Source organism: Physella acuta, unplaced genomic scaffold, assembly GCF_028476545.2.
Source record: "Physella acuta isolate Inbredline_101_S28 unplaced genomic scaffold, ASM2847654v3 ptg000819l, whole genome shotgun sequence".
NCBI lineage: Eukaryota > Metazoa > Mollusca > Gastropoda > Physidae > Physella > Physella acuta.
Genome location: NW_026732337.1, coordinates 390432 through 407691, shown reverse-complemented (window position 1 = coordinate 407691; position 17260 = coordinate 390432). Strand labels below are relative to the sequence as shown.

Below are 17260 nucleotides of genomic sequence, written 5' to 3'. Positions count from 1 at the left end.
CTTAATGCAGTTGTTGTGTAATGAATGTTGCCTAACTGCGTTTTTGATGTTGATAATTTTGTAGCGGAGAAATGAGAGGAGTAAAAAGAGGGAGAGGTCAAGGTCTCTAACAAGATCTGATTCAGGGTCTAGGCACAGCAGTAGAGAGCCTGATGAGAAGAGGAGGAGGAAATCTTCTGACAGTGGTAGGTCATCTAGGAGGGTTGGTCAGGGGAATAGGTCAGCTGGGAAGGTTAGTCAGGAGGTTAGGTCATCTGGGAGGTTGGTCAGGGGAATAGGTCATCTGGGATGGTTGGTCAGGAGAGTAGGTCATCTGGGAGTGTTGGTCAGGAGAGTAGGTAATCTGGGAGGGTTGGTCATTTGGGTGGTTAGAGGGATAGGTCATCTGGGAGGGTTGGTCAGGAGAGTAGGTCAGCTGGGAGGGCTGGTCAGGACAATAGGTCATCTGGGTTGGTTCGTCAGGACAATAGGTCATCTGGGAGGGTTGGTCAGGAGAGTAGGTCAGCTGGGAGGGTTGGTCAGGACAATAGGTCATCTGGGTTGGTTGGTCAGGAGAATAGGTCATCTGGGAGGGTTGGTCAGGAGAGTAGGTCAGCTGGGTTGGTTGGTCAGGAGAATAGGTCATCTAGGAGGGTTGGTCAGGAGAATAGGTCATCTAGGAGGGTTGGTCAGGAGAATAGGTCAGCTGAGAGGGTTGGTCAGGAGAATAGGTCAGCTGGGAGGTTGGTCAGGAGAATAGGTCAGCTGGGAGGTTGGTCAGGAGAATAGGTCAGCTGGGAGGTTGGTCAGGAGAATAGGTGATCTGGGAGGGTTGGTCAGGAGAATAGGTCAGCTGGGAGGTTGGTCAGGAGAATAGGTGATCTGGGAGGGTTGGTCAGGAGAGTAGGTCAGCTGGGTTGGTTGGTCAGGAGAATAGGTCAGCTGGGAGGATTGGTCAGGAGAGTAGGTCATCTGGGAGGGTTGGTCAGGAGAATAGGTCAGCTGGGAGGGTTGGTCAGGAGAATAGGTCAGCTGGGAGGGTTGGTCAGGACAATAGGTCATCTGGGTTGGTTGGTCAGGAGAATAGGTCATCTGGGAGGGTTGGTCAGGAGAGTAGGTCAGCTGGGTTGGTTGGTCAGGAGAATAGGTCATCTAGGAGGGTTGTTCAGGAGAATAGGTCATCTAGGAGGGTTGGTCAGGAGAATAGGTCAGCTGAGAGGGTTGGTCAGGAGAATAGGTCAGCTGGGAGGTTGGTCAGGAGAATAGGTCAGCTGGGAGGTTGGTCAGGAGAATAGGTCAGCTGGGAGGTTGGTCAGGAGAATAGGTGATCTGGGAGGGTTGGTCAGGAGAATAGGTCAGCTGGGAGGTTGGTCAGGAGAATAGGTGATCTGGGAGGGTTGGTCAGGAGAGTAGGTCAGCTGGGTTGGTTGGTCAGGAGAATAGGTCAGCTGGGAGGGTTGGTCAGGAGAGTAGGTCATCTGGGAGGGTTGGTCAGGAGAATAGGTCAGCTGGGAGGGTTGGTCAGGAGAGTAGGTGATCTAGGAGTGTTAGGATAGGTCATCTGGAGGGTTGTTCAAGGGGTAGGTCAGCTGGGGGGTAAAGTCAACTGGGAGGGTTGCTTTGGAGGATTAGTCTTCTGGGAGGGTTGGTCAGAAGGATAAGTCATCTAGGAAGATAGGATGGGAGGCAGTTAGGTCTTGGTGGTCTCTGGTGTGAGGTCAAAGGCTGGGTCAGAAGGAATATTCAAGTACTAGCATGTTATGTCGAGGTGGCTTAGGTGGTAAGCTTTAGCGGCAGGGTAATCAATAAATTATCATTTTTACCTTCTTTTTCATTATCTGTCTAAATTAACTCAAGACCTCATGTATTCCTCTTCTGTCCTAATCTGTAGTAAATAATATTACCTTACTACACCACCAATTTATTTTAACAGAATCTCTGCCTACAAAGCTAGATGGTGACGACATAGCTGCAGCTATGTTAAACGATGGCTTAGGTAACGTACACTAAATTACTACTTTCTACATTGCCAATAAGACTGCACATTTTTTTGCTACACTATTTTGTGTAAGTGTAAATGGTAAAGTCAAGTTGTGATACTTATGTTTTTTCTTCTCATCTAGATGATCTCCAAGATGCATTCAGTGACTGGACAGATGACGATGAAGAAGAGTTACTCCTTGTAGGTGTCAGCACCAAAAAGGTTTCAGTTTTGTCTAAATATAAAACAAATATGACAGCAAAATTCAGAAAAGTGTTTCAGTTTTCTCTAAATATAAAACATCTTACAGCAAAATTCAGAAAAAGGTTTCAGTTTTGTCTAAATATAAAACAAATATAACAGCAAAATTCAGAAAAATGTTTTAGTTTTGTCTAAATATAAAACAAATATGACAGCAAAATTTAGATCATTCAGTAGTTTTTTTAGAATAAAAATCAACATTCGGTCAAAGAGAATTTTACTGCTGTTATTAATACCCAGTTATGTTGTAAGGGGTGATTGTCTATTAATAAGATTTTATTTTCTAATTTGAGCAACAATTTATAAGATTAAATCAGCATATATATATATTAGATTCTGCTCAACCTTTTTTAAACGTGTTAACAGCAGGTGGAAGACTGGGACAATCAAATGGACTTTGATGTCCCCAAAAATAGACGCAGCCCAGCAACGTCAGGGAGAATGGTTGACATTAGGGATGTTAGGATGGACCAGAGTGGAAGATCTTCAGATCTCATGCCAGACAAGTACAAGATTTTCTGTTCATTTTTTTGTTTTTAATTAATGTTTCTTTCAGACTTTGCAATATGTATGGCATATGAAGTAGAGTCCATGTTTTATGACCGTAGTATGATAACAAATTGTGTGTTGAACACTGTTATGCACAGTCTCCTGGGGTCAGGTCCCTAGAAAAGCTGAGTTGACTCCATAACGGCCTTCAAATTTGAGCCAGGAAATCAAATTAGAGACCTGTTTGAGCTATATTTCTTTGTGTCAATACAGCTACTGCTGATTTTATTGTAAAAACAATTGTTTGATTTCTTTCTAACATAATACCTTCTTACTAGACCTTGTCGTAAAATTTTTTATTCTTATTTGCTCAGACCTCTAATGGATAAGAACCTTCCTCGTATGAAGATCATAGAAGATATTCCTAAAGAAAAACCAGCCAAAAGACGGCGTAAGTGTTTGATTTAGAATTTTTTATACAGATGAACATTGAATTTTATTGGACTAGATTAAATAGCTATCAGCGTTGGTTCACATTTTGGTATTTTTTTTATACAATCTGAGTCAAAGAATTGTCATATATCTGGGGTGGGGGTGGGGGGATGTTGGTACAAAATGTGGCAACATAATTTTTTTTTAATATTAAAAGCTAGAATTATGCTCTTTTTGTAGAAAGTTACAGCATTTTGTGTTGACAGAGTAGTAAAAGTTAGCTAAAATTAACAGCTAAAACTTGACAAAAAATTAATTTATCTTTTACCTATTGTCATTGCACTAAAGCTGGTAACAATGATGATAAGGGCTATGAGGAAATCTCATCTGATGAAAATGATCTTTATGAGGAGGGTGACCGTATGAACAAAAGAAGTAAGTATATGTAGTCAAACATATTTTGTTGTGTAATACTGTAACATAATATAAGCCCAAATTAAATGTGTACTTGTTGCAGTATTTTCCATGGTTTTAGTCATTATTAGAGTTGTTCAATTACAGATTTATTATATTTGAGCTAATCCATGTTTTTTGTAATATAATTGTAATGTAATGCCTTTGTGATTGATCAGTAGTCTTGCATGTATAGTTTAGAAGGTATTTTATAGAAAGAATTTCACTCCATAGTCAGCATAGTGTAGTTAAAATAATTTGGCAAATTCATGGTTTTATTGTATAATATAATGCTTGAGAAATAATATAATTGGAACATTATGCCATGATCAATAGTCTTGCATAAATAGTTTAGATAGTACTTTATTTTAAGAATTTCACTCTATAATCATCACAGTGTAGTCAAAATAATTTGGCTAATTTGTATTTTCATCTTGTGATTCTGAAGTAGATCAAAAGCTTTTATTTAATTGTTTACTTGATACAATGATTTTAACATTTTTTTTTAGCCATAGTAAGCATCTTGGACATAGACATTGCCAGTCTGATGCCAGCAGCTAAGCCCAGCTCCCTGTCTGGTCCTGTGTTCCAGCGCTTCAAGGCAGCGAGCCTGTTCTCTGAGATGGGGCTGTCCAAGGTGTTTGCTGGGGACAAACTGTACAGAGAAGTTGAGCTGGCGTGCCAGAGGGAGATGGATGAGCTGTCAGCTGCAGAAGTTGTTCCAGGTCTGTTGGTGAAAAAAAATATGGTGCTGGTGTTTCAGATTGATTTTATATTCATTATTCATGCTGGAAAGATTTGCTGTTGCTAAATACTGTAATTTCCGGCTATGAGAAGGTACAACCCAGGGATATCTCAAAAGTAGGGGCCATCTTATATGCTGAGTGTTGTATTATAGGGCGAGTATATCCCAAATTATATTTTATTAGGAAAACTTAAGGGTTTTCTTATGAGCCCAGTTAGCTCCTAATACTAATCTGTCAAAAAATATGGTATTCTAAAAAATATCTGGTGCTAAAATTTAGTTTGGTGCTTTAATAGTTGTCATTAAGGAATGGCATTCTTTGTAGCCAGATAAAGGAGAAGCCATAATAGTGACAGTTAAAACCATTTTTATAAGCATTTATTTAGTTCACAATGTTTGTTTGCTTGTTTGTGGGTTTGTGGCAAATCTTGTAATTAAAATTTAACCCATCTAATGCAAGTATTTTGTTCAAAATTTCCAGATAATGCAAAAATATCTAATTTTAAAGCAATTTAGAGATAAAAATGTCATTAAAATTTGATAAAAAATGACTGTATTCAATAATAGAAGATGAAATAACAAGATTAAATACTAGTGATATCTCAATAGGTTATCTTACATTGGTGAACTGGTTTTTTTACAGTTTGTTTCTTGCCTGAGAATTGACCACTAAGAAGGGGCAGATAATGTGAGATAAATGTGTTTCAAAATACTGATTGGGTTTCAGGGATAAGAATTATTGGCTTCATTAATAACGAATTATAAAAAAGAAGAATTTAAAACAAATATAAAAACAAATATAAAAAACCCGAAAATCAGACAGTAAACAAACTTAGTTTCTTACATATTTTAGTGACCAATGCTTTTATTAATGGAAGCAAGTTTTTTCCTTATTTTCAGTGTCTTTAAAAGCTTATTCTCAATCTTAAAAAAGTTTTTGTTTATTTTATTTTACCGTTTCCACCAACATCCACATTCCACCATACAGTGTCAGTCTTTTAGAAGGTCTTTTTAGACATTTTGTTAATATTAAAAGGCACGTTGAATTGTTACAAAATCTTTGCTTAATCAAGTAATAAATACAAACTTTCAATTGTCTATGATTCAAATTTACTTTTGCCAATGGTTTTCTATTTAGACTAGCATCAAACAATATTTGAAAATAATAGTTTAAGGAACTCAGACTAAAACTCTAAAAAACATTTTAATATTGTAGTTTATGATCAATGATCTGAATTTTAGCTTGTTACTGTTGAACATCTCTATATTTTAAAACATATTTTTGAAAAAAATGTAAAAGTTATTGCCCTTGGATTTAAAAAAATTAAATGGGAAAAACCCTAGATAAATAAATATACAATGTAAAACAATTTTAACTATTGTTCTACATTGCAGTGCTTTTTACTTACTACCTGTTAAAGACGATATAATAAATTACTGATTTTAATGATGTGTTATATATATATATATATATATATATATATATATATATATATATATATATACACTCACACACACATGTATATATATACATATATACATACATATACATACATACACACGTCAGTGGACTCCAAATATACATACAGCTGCATTTTGAAATACAGTATCATAATCATATATCTCCCTTTAGAGTATACATTTTGGCTTGGATTATGTTTATGGTAAAATTTAGGGGGATTTCATTTTATGTTTTAGGGCATAAAAGCACATTATTTTAAATTTCTTTTTGTATTTGTTTTATTTAACTGCATAGTAATTTTTGGGTTGATTCTGAGGTCACAAAAATAGGTGTAATACATTATCTGCACTGCAGACTGCCAGGGTACTTTAATAAGTATTGGTATATTTTGTTATGGCTGATGAGTCTAATCGATGAGTACTAAAAGAATGTAGGTTGTAGGAGAAAGTTGTCTGAGATCATTCGCATTTTGTTCCATTTTGAAATTATTATCATCATTTTGGGCCATAGGAAGAGATAGTCACTGCCACTAAATTGTCTCATTGATATCTGTTTAGTTTTCCTCTTCCCCACACAACTTTTGTTTATGCTTCTCACCTTATTGTATTATTCCCCCAGAAAATAAATTTGAAATAAAAAGTGAAGCAGCAGAATCAGGCGAAACAAAACCAGACGTGGCAGAGCCGTCACAGCCTGACACCAAGCCAGAACCATGCCTCACACCAGCTGACACTCTACCCCCAGGTCAAGACAACCTACCCCAAACTAAACCCACCGTAACGCAAGACCCCGGGGCCGACCCACCAAAACAGACAATCCCCGCACAGAAGGGTTTGATTAAACGAACTGAGTTTGCTAAGCCAGTCAGGGCCCCGGTCTTGACCCCCGCGACTAAACCTGTCTTCAAGTTGTACGGGGACACATCCGCGTACCACAAGCATAACAAGGCAAAGACGCTAGAGAGGTCTGGATTGCTGGCCAATTTTGGAATGTTTAGACGTGCACTGACGGCGAGGAAAGATTTGGAAATTAGACGGCAGCTATGCAAGATTGATCCGGTAGGTTAATTTAACAGTGAAATAACAGTTTTTATTAAGTTAATTAGTTGTATTAGCAGGTTTATATCTTGCTCATATGCCAATTGTATAAATCAATAAAAAGTAATTCTAATTTGTTTACACTTTTATTGTGTCGTGAGATTTTAAAGAATATATATGTATATACTCAGTTGAATTGCTAATGTTTTTAATATACTGATATATGTTTGCCTAGATTTTTGCATTGTATAGGTTTTTTTTTTTAAATTCATGTAACATTTTTTTTTTCTTAATTTCAGAAATATGACCAGAGTGCTATTTATCCATCAGGAGTCCTAGATCATGAAAACTTTAGACTATGTATGCAGCTGTTCAAACTTAAAAGACCATCTGTCATAGGTGCCAAGCAAGCAGTTCTAGGCACCAAAAGCTCTACACTTGGCACCAAATCTCCTGTCGGTGTTGCCAAGTCTCCCGTCACTGACGCTAAACCTTCAGCAGTGGGCATCAAAGCTCAGAGAGCCAAATCTCCTGGTGCCAGGACTTCTGGGATGGGTGGGGTCAGGACCGCAGTGGGTGGGGCCAGGTCCCCAGTTGTTGGGACAAAGTCCCCCCTTGCTGTTGTCATGTCTCCGGCACCTGATGTCAGTTTGCCGGTACCTGAGGCGGAGGCTATGGTGGAGGAAGCTGCGGTTTGTTCTAAAGAGGAGGCGATGTGTGAGGGCTAGTCATTCTAGTCTCACATGATGACACCTTGTGAATGACACCTTGTGAATGACACCTTGTGAATGACACCTTGTGAATGACACCTTGTGAATGGTACCTTGTGAATGACACCTTGACTTGACACCTTGGCACGGGGACTAGTCATTCAGGTCTGACATCTTGACCTTTTCACCTTAGCATGACAGCTTGACCGTATGACTAGACACATTTTTTTACTTGACACCTTAATGCAACTTCTAGACACTCTTTGACATAATGCCTTGACTCACCAATTTGACCTGGCACTTCATTGACATGACTTTTTGACATGAAACCTTGGACATTTGTTCTGATGTCAGGAACAATATTACACAGCTGTCAGAGAAATTCCACTCATTGACATCTAAATGGATGACAGTAATAAATGAAGTTATAATATGGATGAGAGTTATAAATGAAGTTATAATATGGATGACAGTTATAAATGAAGTTATGATATGGATGATAGTTAAAAATGAAGTAATGATATGGATGACAGTTATAAATGAAGTTATGAAATGGATGATAGTTAAAAATGAAGACTAATGTGATTTAAAAGGATTACGAGTTGATAATTGAGCTATATTACAGATGCCAGTTGAAGATTGAATGTTATTAGTCTAAAAGGATTACAAGTTGTTACATAGTTGATGTTGTTGGCTGTATTTTAAACATGTTTTTATAATTGTGAATTTGTTTATATCAGTACTTGAAAAACAAATAAAGCGGGAGTGATCTCCCCTAAACTTTCTTAAATATCCTAATATATAAATCCCCACGTTCGCACATCTCTCTCTCTCTCTCTTTCTCTGTCCGCAAAAAATTTTCGCCGGACATCACGTCAGAATCGGCAGCGGTATATGGAGAACTTTTTACGGACTTTTGTTGAAAATAATATGTTAGATGTTTTAAATGTATAACCACAATTTTACTTAAAGAAGAAAAATAAAAATTAAAGGCGTATTCGAATGTAGAGAAACAGTATTATTTATGCAACCGGAAAAGCATTAATACATGTGAAAAAGAACGCATAAAACTGTGACGTCGCTATTGCTTATACATTAACTAATGACGTCATCTGCTGTGTTTTGAATGAAAAGAAATGAACTATTTCATTCAAATTTGATTTAGATCTACGTACACTATGAAATGTATACAATACAATTTTTCCGGCCTAAACTCATAAAATTTATTGTATGTATTTGGATTCTAGATCTAGACTAGATTCTAAATCTAAATCTAAATCTACGCAATAACTAGACTAGATCTAGACGTAGACGCTAAGATCTAGATTTAGACTCTAACTTCTCTAAAATCAATTCCAAAAATAAATTTCTATATTAGGACTAAACTATTTCAAGACTTATTTATTTTATACAAAATCTTTGTTTGGAACTGGCTAATTTGAGATAAAAAAAATTAATTTGAAAGAATAGGCATATTCGCGTAAGTTAAGATTTTAAAATACGTGTTTCATTCTCCGAATATTATAAGGTGCCTAAATAGCGGAGATGTTAGTGTACATTAAACCACGCAGGTGGTGCGGGTTCGAGACACACCAAGTCAACTTGGTTAATGTATTTTTTTTAATTATGCTCGGGCTAAACTTAAAAAAAAAATTCTTTTAGGAATCTAGATCTAGATTGTCGGGTGTCCGATAGGGCACTTCCCGGCGCCGCAGGCGCTTCAAATTTGGCAGGATCTTGCCTTGGGGCGACAGAACACGGGGGCCGGTTGGCCGAAAAGTCTACGATGAGGGGGTCAAAACTGACCTCGACTGACCGGTACCTTATATGAGCTATAAATTAAAAAAAAATGTCCACGGAGGAACCTCTTCATAACTCTTGAGGTCGTAGACCGACCCTCGGGCGAATTAATTAAGCATTCAAATTCTCAATGTTTTCGAAAGCCTAAGCGAAGCTGGGCAGCATGCCTAGTTCTTATATAACACTGCAGGGGATGGCAACTCGGGATATAGACATACGTTTTAATCAGTTTTTAATTACTTAAACTTTTTAAAATAGAATAAAATCTCGAAGAAAAAAGAATTGCGCACCAAATGAATGGCAAACAATATGTGTATAATAGTGCGGAATACTTGTAGGCCTACTTTATAAATTCATATGCATTTCGTTTATCTATCTGAAACGGTAGAGTTATAGGTTTTTGAAAAACCAAAAGTAGAGAGTTCCACTTCCGGTTACCGGAAATCATTGAAAAGTTGTTACAAATCTACAAATTTGTTATAATACTTATATATGAAATTCCATCAACCTAGTTGTAACTATACTCGAGTTATCGTGTTTACAGACACACACATACATACGGACAAAATTGCAAAACTATGTTTTTCCGACACCGGGAGGTGTAAAAAGTCGAGGTGTTCACCGATTTCGATTTTTTGCACGATTACAATACTTCCTCCATTCGGGCTTTTGTCTCATTCGGGCAAGTGTCCATTCGGGTGTCACCCGGTGCAGCACTACCTGGTGTCACGCCCCCATTTCCTACACACACCAAAGGAAAAAAGTGTATATATATATATATATATATATATATATATATATATATATATATATATATATATATATATATATATATATATATATAAAATATATGAGGGGCTGGGTATGTGAGTGTGTGTGGGAGTGTGTATGCATTTTCGAGACTTTTAAACTAATTTTGCAATAACTGAACAGGCAAAAAGCATTTTTCTTCTATATATTTTTCAATTTTTCGTCTTGGTGTCACCCCCCCCCCCCCCTAATTGGTGTCACCGGTGTGGCCCGCATACCCCGCCTCGCGACGCCTCTTAACGCGGTATTTGAAAATGAAAATCGAACAGAAAAATAAAAAAATTATAATAAGATAGTTTTTATTAGGCCACCAGGTCTAACGCATCCAAATTGAACAGGTATTATCGCTTTTTTTTCCTTACGGTTTTTTCTTAGAAAGATATTTAATAAGGGTCGTCTTGTGGGTTCGCTTTTACCCGTGAACCAGTAGTTTAGCTGTTTTCGTTGACTGTGAACCAATCGTTTAGCTGTGTATGAGGTCTTGTCTTTGAGACCAGTTTGTTCCGTTAAAATAAAAAAAAAAGTATGTTTACCAGTTTGTTACCCTTTTGTTGTGTTGACCTACATAATTGTTGACGACCTGCTAAACAGCAATAAGAAGTTCAATGAAAGAAATCAGGGCGGTAACAATACTTTTAATGGGTCGGCTTTCATAATAGCAGAGGCGTAGCGAGTGGGGGGGGGGGGGGGCATGGGGAGCGGAACGCACCAGGTGACACCATTTAGGGGGGGGGGGGGGGTGACGCAAAGGCAAAAAATAGCAAAATATATACAGAAAAATTATAATTTCACTTTATTAAATGATTAATAGAGTGAATTAAATAGTCTTTTAAGAGAGAGCAAAGTGAACAAATCCCCACACGAGTGAAGGGGGGGGGGGTGACACAATGACGTAAACCTGCTAATGATAAATAATACATGCATTATCCAGCTGAATTTATAACCGAATATAGAAACAAATCGTTAGTATTATCTGAGCACAGTTTAAAGCGATCACCGTGGGGGTGACGAGGGGGGGAGGGGGGGGGGGGGGAGAGAGTTACATCAACTCAACGTTGCAATATATATGCCTGTTGAAAACGGTTTGGTTGAGAATCGTAATAAGCTCTTATATGTTATCCATGTATGGGGTGGGGGGGGGGGGGTAATAAAATTAAATACATCCAGCAACAAGTAATTTAAAAAAGTCTAGTGACAATTTTAGCGCAATTTCCTTATGTTATCTAAAAATTGCTCTGTCGTAGCGTAAATCAAGAGCAGGGTTAGTAAAACCATTGGTTAGTTATTAAAACGTTTTTTATTAATTTTTTTTTCAGTATTTTACATGTTTTATTTACAATAGAGTAACATGACTAAAAACCATTGCGCGCCTAGCTACCGAACGTGGTGTCGCAGCCATTGAACGTGATGGCGCAGCTATTGAACGTGATGACGCGTTTGGTGTGGTTGGATAAAATGCCTACTTATTCGGTCCAAATTTTAATTAATTCAAAAAAAATTTTGTGACCGAACGAAAGGATATTTTTGAAAACTTTCTTCTGCAATATTGTTCTAAATTATGGCAGGAATCGATTGGTACATGTTTCAAGTCGCTAAGTGGTCTGGTTGCCGAGATATGGGCCAAAAACTGCATTTTTTCGAGGTTTTTTGGCTTTTCCGGGAAATCCATGAAAGAAACCCGGAATTTTTATGGCCTATGTTCATCCTGGTAACTTGCTTAACATATTTGCTTTTGGAACTAGTCCTCGATATTGCTTCGTTGAGGAGGAGATACGACTTAAAGCTGCGGACACACATCCATCCATCCATTCATCCATTCCCAGAAAAGACGAGTTAATAATCGCAATTCTCCAGAATGGAAATTGCGCTAACAATTCTCCAGAATGGAAATTGCGCTAAAAAAATATTTGAATACATATACACATACTTACAAGTGTATATGGTGTATATATATATATATATATATATATATATATATATATATATATATATGTATATATATATATATATATATATATATATATATATATATATATATATATATATATATATATATATATATATATATATATATATATATATTTATTTATTTATTTATATATATATATATGCATATATATTCTTACGGGGGGGGGTGACACCATCAGGTGCCGCACTGGGTATACACATACTTACAAGTGTATATGGTGTATATATATATATATATATATATATATATATATATATATATATATATATATATATATATATATATACCGCACTGGGTGACACCCAACCTCGCTTCGCCACTGCATAATAGGGGTTGGTCTCTGCTTTGAATGAGCTTAATTTTTTCCTTCTTTTTTTGTTGTAATAATCAAATTATTTACCCCCATTCTCCACACTCAGCTTTCACCATTGTATGCAAACAAGTTGCATTTCGCAAATAAGGATTGCGAAATGACTACATATAACAAAATATTGGTATCTGCTATACAAAAAAAAACGATTAAAATGTCCATAAAATGAGGCTCACAGCCGCATAGATTAAGTTCAAAACTCTTGGCGAATCTGGCACTTCTCCACCTTCAGTCAACTGACCTGATAGATCATCCACTGTCAATTTACCAGACAGATACATTACAACCTGCAGGTTACTTATTAATTAATTTTGAATTACCAATAAATGTACTTATATATATATATATATATATATATATATATATTTATATATATATATATATATATATATATAATATTTAGAATATATATATATATATATATATATATATATATATATATATATATATATATATATATATATATATATATATATATATATATATATATATATATGTATATATAGCAAATATATATTTATATAGGATATATATATATATATATATATATATATATATATATATATATATATATATATATATATATATATATAACTAGTGTAGTTACTAGAGACGATAAACCTATATTTATCTATATATATATATATATATATATATATATATATATATATATATATATATATATATATATATATATATATATATATATATATATATATATATATATATATATATATATATATATATATATATATATGTAACTAGTGTAGTTACTAGAGACGATAAGAACGCAATACAGTCTGTCAACTAAAGACTATTGTAAGAACGCATTACAGTCTGACGCAATAGTGCAGGTGGTGGACTGATAACGAACACAAAGCCACGGCGTATTTTGGGAAGCGATACGAAGAACTGCGTAGTTTATAGTCTGATGCAACGAATGGGAAGTATTACGTATACAAGGGATATATGGGAAGGCGACTGGTAGAGAACGGCAGAACCCAGTTGGAGACCGAACTGTGAGGACGTGTTGTGGTTTGTGAGGATAGGAACGATGGACACGTGCATTCTGATATGTGAGGACTAGTGAGGACAGTGGGGGTCAGTTGGTTCATTGTATTCTTGTGGAACATTGATGCATTGTTATGTGGAGCATTTCTATTGATTCATGTAATAAAGAGATCAATGTAAACCTGTACTTCCGAGTATCTGTATTGTGGTCGATGTTGTGTGCTGGTCAAAGATAGCACGAGTAGATACACTCGGTAACATTTGGCACTACAAGTAAATAGACTCGGTAACATTTGGCGTTGTCAATACACTCGGTAACATTTGGCGCTGTCGGCAGTGGAACATTTGGCGCTGTCGGCAATGGTAACATTTGGCGTTGTCGGCAGTGGAATTCAACTAGACCAGCCGCTAGTGGCACCCATTGTCAACCTAGTTAATAACTGTGTTTCGTGTGTGAATTTAGACAATCGAACAGTGTTGGCAAACTAGAAGAAATGATAGAAAAAGAAAGGCTATTGAATCAACAGTTAGAAAAGCAAGTATTAGAACTAATGAAAAAGGTTGAAAACAATACACTTCTTATAGCAGATAAAGAAAAAGAAGTAGAAGTTTTGCACATTTCTATTGAGAATCTTAAATCAGTGAATACAGAAAGAGAAAATGAAGTGAAGAATTATACAGATGAACTTGAATTGCTACGGTCTAATACCAATATGGAGATGGAGGTCAAACGCCATTGTGAGGCTTGTGTGAGGTGTCAGCATGCGAAAATGCCAGTTGTCAAAATGAGACAACCATCAGGACACTTACTGGCGACAAAACCCCTAGAGATTGTGGCTATGGACTTTACGTCGTTGGAGCAATCATCGGATGGGACGGAACATGTGTTGGTGATGACTGACGTATTCACCAAATGGACTGTCGCGGTGCCCACACGAGATCAGACGGCCAAAACAGTGGCAAAGGTCTTAATAGAACACTGGTTCATCAAATATGGCATACCAAGACAATTACACTCTGACCAAGGAAGGGCCTTCGAGTCAGAAGTAATTAACCAACTGTGCAGCCACTACGGGATCAACAAATCTAGAACAACCACATATAATCCTAAAGGAAACGGACAGTGCGAGCGGTTCAACCGCAGCATGCATGATTTGCTGCGTACTCTAGAACCGGAACAGAAAAAACGTTGGCCTGATTTTCTCCCAGAGTTGGTATACCTATACAACTGCACCCCCCATGCCACAACCGGCTTTTCGCCACATATGTTACTGTTCGGACGGGAGGCTCGACTCCCTCTTGATTTGTTCCTAGGAAAAAAGGAAAGCATGACTGGCTCATACACCGCACTGGAATATGTGAATGAACATATGAGACGAATTAGAGAAATGTACAGGGTGGTACAAGGAAGACTAGAACATGAAGCACGGCGAAGAGAACCGCCGGTACAGACAAAAGACCCGCCACTCCAACTAAACGACAAAGTATTACTGCGTAGCCACCCATTAGGCAGAAACAAAATCCACGACCTCTGGGGACAGGAGATATGGCAAGTCGTGGAGATGCCTAAAGTAGCCGGTGGCCCCATTAAAATAAGACCCACCAATCACACCAAACCGGATCGGTGGGCGAATATTACTCAATTAAAGAAATATTGGCATAGTCAAGAAGAGCATTTACACACAAAGAAACCTAAGACAATTAGGGAACCGGAAACTACAACGGAAATTCACATACCCATCCCGGAACCATGTCACCATCAACAGCACAACAGCGATACACAAGTGGAGAATAACTGCAACAATGAGGATCCCGGTCCTCCCAGAAGCAGAGAGACAGTAGAACATCAGATAAGTGGTCCGCGGAGAAGTTTGAGGAACAGAAAGAATACGAAATTTTTCGTCAGCAACCATCAATTCTTTCATGGTCGCGCTGGGATGAGAACAGACTGTTCAAAAGCTATAAAACTGAAATGGTGAAGACACCAAACGAAAAAAGGCGGGGGTGGATGTGAATTCTAGAACTGTTGTGTGTCTGAGGAATATGATGTAGACACATGTGATATGTTGAAATAGGGATAACTGTCAATCTTATACGAATGTGACGACATTGACAGTGAGTGGAACAGTAAAATTTTTTTACGGTGTTGCGTTTGACATTGAAGGAGTGCACCTGCCAAGCGTTGTTTGTGGTTGAAAAAACACAAAAAAAGGCGGGGGTGGATGTAACTAGTGTAGTTACTAGAGACGATAAGAACGCAATACAGTCTGTCAACTAAAGACTATTGTAAGAACGCATTACAGTCTGACGCAATAGTGCAGGTGGTGGACTGATAACGAACACAAAGCCACGGCGTATTTTGGGAAGCGATACGAAGAACTGCGTAGTTTATAGTCTGATGCAACGAATGGGAAGTATTACGTATACAAGGGATATATGGGAAGGCGACTGGTAGAGAACGGCAGAACCCAGTTGGAGACCGAACTGTGAGGACGTGTTGTGGTTTGTGAGGATAGGAACGATGGACACGTGCATTCTGATATGTGAGGACTAGTGAGGACAGTGGGGGGGTCAGTTGGTTCATTGTATTCTTGTGGAACATTGATGCATTGTTATGTGGAGCATTTCTATTGATTCATGTAATAAAGAGATCAATGTAAACCTGTACTTCCGAGTATCTGTATTGTGGTCGATGTTGTGTGCTGGTCAAAGATAGCACGAGTAGATACACTCGGTAACATTTGGCACTACAAGTAAATAGACTCGGTAACATTTGGCGTTGTCAATACACTCGGTAACATTTGGCGCTGTCGGCAGTGGAACATTTGGCGCTGTCGGCAGTGGTAACATATATATATATATATATATATATATATATATATATATATATATATATATATATATATATATATATATATATATAAATTCATACCTTTAATTTTATGAATAACTTTTAACCTTTCCATTACGTTAAGGGTAGAGAATGCAGAGTTTCCTATACTTGGTGGCAGTGGCTGGTTCATTCCTGCCGTTGCCGACAAGCGCAAGACCTTGTACCAACCTACCCCCGGGCATACATCACCTATTGAGCAGTGTTGATATCACAAAGTTGGTTCTCAACCCCATCGACGGCGTCATCCCGGGGGGCTTCAAGAACCCCCTTATCACGCTGACCTGCAAGAATGGCAATACGTGGAGGAGTCCGAAAGGAACCGTGTATCAACTTCCAGATCAGGTAAATTTTAATGGCGTCACCAAGGGGTGTTATGGGACGGTGTGGCCTAGCGGTACAGAGCTAGACTGCTAACCCGAAAGTCGTGAGTTCGAATCTGGCTTCTAGTCGGTAGAACGTCCCTGAGTCCAGCCATCTCTGATGGGTACATAAATCACGTTAGTGCTGACATCTCTATACCTACATATGCCGAGGTCACCGAAACAGGTGAACTCTACTTCATTTGCTCCATAGACCCTCAGGGTGTGCAACAAGTCGTCAACCTTGGGCACCATATTTTTACTTTACTTTTTTACAGACTCCTTAAAAAAAGTACAAATATTTCACACGAAGTTATGCCTATTTGTTTGTGTTTAATATTGTAAGAAACCTTTTTGTGCTTTTGTTTATATTCATTCATTTATTCATTTAATTTATTCATTTATTCAATTACGGTAACAATAGTAGGCACGAAGGCCTTTTTTCACATTGGCCGTTTTAAAATAAACAAATAAAAACAATAATTTAAAAAAGCAATAG

The 17260-nt window shown here is 37.3% G+C and overlaps 2 protein-coding genes across 3 annotated transcripts; one reads left to right on the top strand and one right to left on the bottom strand.

Moving 5' to 3' along the window:
• The first annotated feature begins 39 nt into the window (after positions 1-39).
• Positions 40-7770, top strand: LOC131951636 (uncharacterized). Of its 2 annotated transcripts, none has more exons than XM_059313978.1 (9): positions 40-185; positions 1913-1975; positions 2103-2182; positions 2588-2727; positions 3085-3161; positions 3491-3577; positions 4105-4320; positions 6421-6860; positions 7139-7770. In XM_059313978.1, the coding sequence occupies exons 2-9, from the start codon at positions 1957-1959 to the stop codon at positions 7565-7567; spliced, it is 1488 nt and encodes a 495-aa protein (XP_059169961.1). In that variant the 5' UTR covers positions 40-185; positions 1913-1956; the 3' UTR covers positions 7568-7770. The 2 variants fall into 2 exon arrangements, with proteins under 2 accessions (XP_059169961.1, XP_059169962.1); XM_059313979.1 differs by having other exon boundaries at positions 41-185; positions 2103-2161.
• On the bottom strand, positions 251-625 carry LOC131951644 (DNA-directed RNA polymerase II subunit RPB1-like). The gene has a single exon (XM_059313987.1). The coding sequence runs from the start codon at positions 623-625 to the stop codon at positions 251-253; it is 375 nt and encodes a 124-aa protein (XP_059169970.1).
• Positions 7771-17260: the final 9490 nt, after the last annotated feature.

Bases quoted from the DNA above. Each gene is read 5' to 3' on its own strand.
- LOC131951644 (XM_059313987.1), bottom strand. From the start codon at position 625: ATGACCTATTCTCCTGACCAACCAACCCAGCTGACCTACTCTCCTGAC.
- LOC131951636 (XM_059313978.1), top strand. The intron at 2,728-3,084 runs GTACAAGATTTT...TTATTTGCTCAG, and splicing joins TCAGATCTCATGCCAGACAA to ACCTCTAATGGATAAGAACC. The intron at 3,162-3,490 runs GTAAGTGTTTGA...ATTGCACTAAAG, and splicing joins AAAACCAGCCAAAAGACGGC to CTGGTAACAATGATGATAAG.